This window comes from Erinaceus europaeus, chromosome 3 (genome assembly GCF_950295315.1).
Source record: "Erinaceus europaeus chromosome 3, mEriEur2.1, whole genome shotgun sequence".
Lineage (NCBI taxonomy): Eukaryota > Metazoa > Chordata > Mammalia > Eulipotyphla > Erinaceidae > Erinaceus > Erinaceus europaeus.
The window spans coordinates 21,559,499-21,565,498 of NC_080164.1; the positions used below are offsets into that span (position 1 = coordinate 21,559,499).

Sequence of the window (6,000 nt, forward strand, 5' to 3'; positions counted from 1 at the left end):
AAATGTGAAGGAACTCAGTCACAGCTGCCACAATTCCGGGAAGGTTTCATGTTTGGTCCCCCTGTCTAGTTGAGTTTTGTTTTGGTTTTGTGGCGCCCAAGGCCAGCAGCCAAGACAAAACCCCAAGGGCTCATGCAAGCAAGATACCAACCCAGTGGACTCCTTGGCCCACTTCTCATTCTTTTTAATGTTTGAGAGAGAGAGAGAAGAGGGGAAGAGACAGAAAAGCAGCCCTGCACCACTCCCCCATCCACAAAGCCCCCCACCCCCAGGTGCTCTTTTTCATGCCCTCACCCCTCAGACATACCCTCTATCCTTCCAGGAGTTTCTCCAGAGACCACCTGCTCATAAGTAACACACGTGGTTATTCAGCACAGCAACTGCTCATAGCAGAAGCCACGCAAACCTCACGTGAAGAAGCCTGGCTCTGGAAGCCACCAGGTCCTGGTGTGGAAACTGCCTGGAGATGGTGCCTAAAAGATGATTTTGTAGGTCTCTTCCAGAAAGTCAACCCAACACCCTGTTCTGAAACGGCTCCCAGGTAAGAGCCGAGCACAGCCGGGCACCTGCAGAGCTGTCACCTCAGGCAGGTCACACCCTGACTGCTGGTCTGGAGACAGACATCAGTCTGACAAATAACTGACCACAGAGGCCACTCTGAACCAGCAGAGCATAGCCAGTCCCTCTCCCCAGTCACTCCTGCCCACCCGGGCATCTCGATGGCCCATGGTAGTTAGTCCCTTGTCCAGTCCCCACACACTGCCTAGCACACTTTAGGTCTTGCAAACCCCCTGCCAGCCACCTGGCCTCTCAACTCATGAAGAGCCAATCCAGCAGAACAAAAGCACCCTCTCTGAGGGTGGGAGACACAGCTGTCCCTCACTCCACCCATGTGGCCACCTGCTCCATGCAACACTAGGTCCCCTTCCATTCCCTCCTGGGCACCGAAGCAGGTGCAGGCAGTTCAGTGGTGGGTGGGGCAGACAAGAGGGGGTGCAATGCACTTACACCTCTATCAAGATTTGCAAAGGGTGACACCTTCTGATTTGGCAAGGACCCTCTGCCCCATGGTAGCTCCTCCCACCCCAGGCCCCCACATAACCCAGAGGCTGCTTCAACAGGCATCTTTTATACCAGTCAGAGGCATGTTTATATGTGGAACTGAGTCTGGGGGAGACAGGCTATCTGTGAAGAGAGAGTGGTGACCTGCCACAAGAAACTAGTATGTGTCCCTACATGAGTCAGCTGTGACAGAGGCAGGAAATGTCAGAATCACAATCTGGAGAGACACCTACATTCCACACTAGCACATAAGCAAGTTCCTTCCAGAAATTTGAACAGCAGCAGATAACAGGGTGTAAGGGTGATGTCCCCCATCCCCACCCCAAGCTCCCTGGAGTCCCACACCCCTGTCTGAGGCTCTCTTCTGATGCAGAGTTGGCAAGAGTTAGAGCCCACGGGCAGCTGTCTTCTCCCTTCCCTTCCCTCACTCCTTAGTCCCTTGAGTGTCTTATCTAAGACCTGAACCCCAAGAAGGCTGTGTCCCCAGCCATAGCCACACGTTGAGAGGAAAGAGGAGAGAAGTAGCAGAGAGTCACAGCATGAGAAAGAGAGAGAAAAGGAGAGCAGCACACTTCCCTTTCCAAGGAGTAGGACCTGATTACCTTTTTGCCGTTCACAAAGAAAACCAGCTTGTCTGTTGTCATTGTCACAGATGAGGTCCTGGCACTCCAGGTACCTGGCTCCCCTCCTGAGCACACTAGTGAGTGAGCAAGAAACACTGACAGTTTGCTGTGCTCAGCCACTTGAAGACACTCCTCCCTATCAGTGGTGAAGCCAGGAGGGCGGTGGGAGGGGACAGGGACAGGCGAAGGCCTCAGGCGCAGAGTTCTTGGCAAAAGCCACCTGCTTGCACAATCACAGAAACGCAATCACACAGCAGGTCACACCCCCTGTGTGTCCGCCGGAGCGCTGGGGAAGGTGCCCGCCCTGTGCTGGCACCAGGTGATTGTGAGACTTGGGCACTGCCCACAGGCCCAGCTGCCCACCTGCTACAGAGGGACAGGGGGAAAGAGGCGCAGCCGGAGTCAGGGCAGCCAAGCGGACTCAGGGGGCTGCCAGCTGTGTATCTGCTGTGTATCTAGGACGGCAACCCCCAGCCCCAGTGAGAGCTTCAGGGTGCTGCTACCCTCCTCCAGAGGCAAAACCTTCCCCTCTGGTGCCATTCAAACCTCTTATTTTATTTTATTTATTTAAAAAAGGAGACATTAACAAAACCATAGGATAAGAGGGGTACAACTCCACACAATTCCCACCACCCAATCTCCATATCCCATCCCCTCCCCTGATAGCTTTCCTATTCTTTATCCCTCTGAGAGCATGGACCCAAGGTCATTGTGGGTTGCAGAAGGTAGAAGGTCTGGCTTCTGTAATTGCTTCCCTGCTGAACATGGGTGTTGATCCATACTCCCAGCCTGCCTCTCTTTTTCCCTAGTAGGGTGGGTCTCTGGGGAAGTGGAGCTCCAGGACACACTGGTGGGGTCATCTGTCCAGGGAAGTCTGGTTGGCATCATGCTGGCATCTGGAACCTGGTGGCTGAAAAGAGAGTTAACATACAAAGCCAAACAAATTGTTGAACAATCATGGGCCTAAAGGCTGGAATAGTGCAGATGAAGTGTTGGGGGGTACTCACTACAGACTATTGTGTACTTTTGCTTTCAGGTATATATTTTGCCTTAGTTTATGGATACATATGAACATATGCTCTATCTCATAGGACCTAGTCTATATCTAGGTTTTGGGACTTTGTTAGGAAGTGAACTACCTGGAATAGAATTAGAGAATACTATGAAAGGAAAGGTCTCACCCAAGTGATGAAGCTGAAGGGTTGTCATTCCACACCTGAAGTCTCTGAACACAGTCTGAAGTGACGCTTGCTGAGGCGATACTCACTGTGTTGATTAGGTTGAGATCGGTAGGTGCAATATTATTTGGTATGAATTGAGAGAAGCATGCAGGAAAGTGGGTCCCACCCTAAGGTTCCAGGACTGGGGGAAATATAGGCTCTATAGTGGAAATGTAAAGTTCCTGCTGTCTTAGGATTCAAGAAGACAATAGATAGTTATTGTTATCATCACATTATTTGGTAATTGGGTTAACTTTTGGGTTAACTTTGAAAAATCCCTTTGTTAGGATTTGCTGTATAATACCCAACATCACCATAGTTTATGTCCTTTGACATTATTTGTATATAGCTATGCCACCGGTTACTTCTGTTCTCCTTGGTCTAGGCTTTTGGGAGAGTCAACATATCAAAGACTCAGCCTATGTATTAAAAAGACTCAGTCTGGGGAGTCAGGCTGTAGCACAGCAGGTTAAGCACAGGTGGTGCAAAGCACAAGGACAGGCATAAGGATCCTGGTTCAAGCCCTGGCTCCCCACCAGCAGGGGAGTCACTTCACAAGTGGTGAAGCAGGTCTGCAGGTGTCTATCTTTCTCTCCCCCTCTCTGTCTTCCCCTCCTCTCTCCATTTCTGTCTGTCCTATCCAACAATGATGACAACAATAATAACTACAACAAGAAAACAATAAGGACAACAAAAAGGGAATAAATAAATAAATATTTTTTTTAAAGACTCAGTCCGTGCTTTTAAAAGTTTGAGACATACAATCAATTTTTCCCCTCTCCTATTAATTAGTGATTTATATGACAACAAATTAATAGGAGTGTACATAAACACCATTCCCACCACCAAAAGACTGTGTCCCATCCACCCACCCACCCCCACCCCTCTGCCACCCCAGGAAGCTGAATATCCACCCTTACCCTCACCCCAGGGTTTTTACTTTGGTTCCCTACTCCAGATTTAGTCAAATCCTGCTTTTAGTTTCCCTTTCTGTCCTTCTTTCTCAACTTCTGGTGATGAGTGGGATCTTGTTTGTAAATAAGATTGACAAACTCCTAGCCAGACTCACTAAAAAAAAAAAGAGGGGGAAGACCCAGATAAATAGAATTGTAAACAATAGAGGAGTTGTCACAACTGACACTACAGAAATCCAGAAAATCATGTGAGACTTCCATGAAGAACTATACGCCATCAAGCTAGAAAATCTGGAAGAAATGGAAGAATTCCTGGAAACATATGCCCTTCCAAAACTGAATCTGAAGAACTACAAAACCTAAATGCACCAATCACAGACAAAGAAATCGAAACAGTTATTAAGAATCTTCCCAGCAACAAAAGGTCTGGACCAGATGGCTTCACAAATGAATTCTACAAAACTTTCAGGAAACAGTTAATACCTATACTTCTAAAGCTCTTCCACAAGATTGAAGAAACAGGAACACTCCCTTCCACCTTCTATGAAGCTAACATCACCCTGATACCAAAAGCAGATAGGGACACAACAAAAAGGAAAACCACAGACCAATATCTCTGATGAACATAGATACCAAAATATTAAAGAAGATCCTGGCCAACTGCATACAGCAGTATATCAAAAAGATTGTTCATCATGACCATTCAAACCTTATACATGGACATTTGAACTGCCCCAGGACAAGGAACACCAGAGGGGAGTGCTCTGTGCATTTGCAGAGACCACAGACCTGAGTCGCTCCTGCAGACCTGCCTGCCTTCTAGAGGAATTCCCAGCATAAACACCCTGTGGTGATTGTGTCTTCCTGGGAAATGGCCTGTGTGTCTACTCAGGACAATGTTTCTAAAATACCGAGGAAACTTAAGCAAAGCCAGAGTTCAGGAAGCTCTCAGGGTCAGGGGAAGGGCCAGGGAGAGAGCTCAAACTTGAAGTGGCTTCAGTGACAGCCCCACCTCCTCTGTGGGGGTTTTGGCAAAAACCACTCTCTGGGACTCTGGAGGAGAGGTGATTCTGCCACTCTTGAGAGAATGAAGTGAAAGATGTGCTGGACACAAGTTGATGCCCCCTCCCTCCATCAGCACCCCCAGGCCCCTCCATCCCCTCTGGAGGGGAGGCTGTGCTGTTTCCTCGCAACGTCAAGGCACATAAGTGAGACAGCTCCTTCATCAAGGGCTTTAGAGACATCCCCGTTTTATCTCTGTCACTACTCAATTATTTCCAGAAGTCTGTGACTTGACAAATTCTGTGACTTCACAAGATACTTCTTGGTAAGCAAATTTTCCAATTTACACCTTCCATGGTGTAAATTGGAAAGCACAGTCTAAGGTAATCTATTATTATTATTATTATTATTATTTAATAGGCCAAAGAGAAATGGAGGGGGAAGGAGGAGACAGAGAGGAAGAGAGAGAGACATCTACATCACTACTTCACCACTCGTAAAGCTTCCCCCTGCAGGTTGAACCCTAGTCTTTGAGCAAGGTGACAGACACATGCACTCAACCAGGTCCCTGGTCCCAAGATAAGCACATTCTTCAAAAGATGCTGCACTACTCACAATCACCACATTGGGGAACAAACGAACATGCAAATAACAATAATCATACTGACTCTCAGACTCTGGGGAGACTCTACTGGGGACTGGAGAGAGATAGGAGGGAAAGTTGGGTGGGGGCAAGAAGAGGGTTGTCTCTGGGCTGATGGCACAGGAACTCTGGGGGTGGTTGTGGTGAGTCTTTTTAATTTTTTTTATATTTTATTTATTTATTTATTTTCTCTTTTGTTGCCCTGGTTGCGTGGTGACTCTTATATACATATACACGCACCATCATAGATGTGAAAATGTGTATATTTTATAATACTTCATATTTTATTTTGTAAGACATTTTATAATGTTCTAAACTGGTATTAAATCAATTAAAAGATTGGGGCCAGGTGGTGGCACACCTGGTTACACACATGCATTCCAGAGTGCGAGGACCTGGGTTCAAGCCCCTGGTCCCCACTTGCATGAGGAAAGCTTCAGGAGTGGTGAAGCAGGGCTGCAGGTGTCTCTCTGTCTCTTTCCCTCTCTTTCTCCCCCTCCCCTATCAATTTCTTTGTCTCTAGCCAATAAAAAATT

General features: G+C 47.5%; 1 protein-coding gene across 2 annotated transcripts in view; it reads right to left on the reverse strand.

Annotated features, from left to right (window-relative positions):
* Positions 1-1,818, reverse strand: part of XDH (xanthine dehydrogenase) — a 62,387-nt gene extending 60,569 nt beyond the window's left edge. For both annotated transcript variants that reach the window (XM_060186824.1, XM_060186823.1), the window contains exon 1: positions 1,665-1,818. In XM_060186824.1, coding sequence (XP_060042807.1) covers positions 1,665-1,706 — 42 coding nt within the window. In that variant the 5' untranslated portion in view covers positions 1,707-1,818. The remainder of the gene's footprint in view (positions 1-1,664) is intronic.
* Between the last annotated feature and the right edge of the window lie 4,182 nt (positions 1,819-6,000).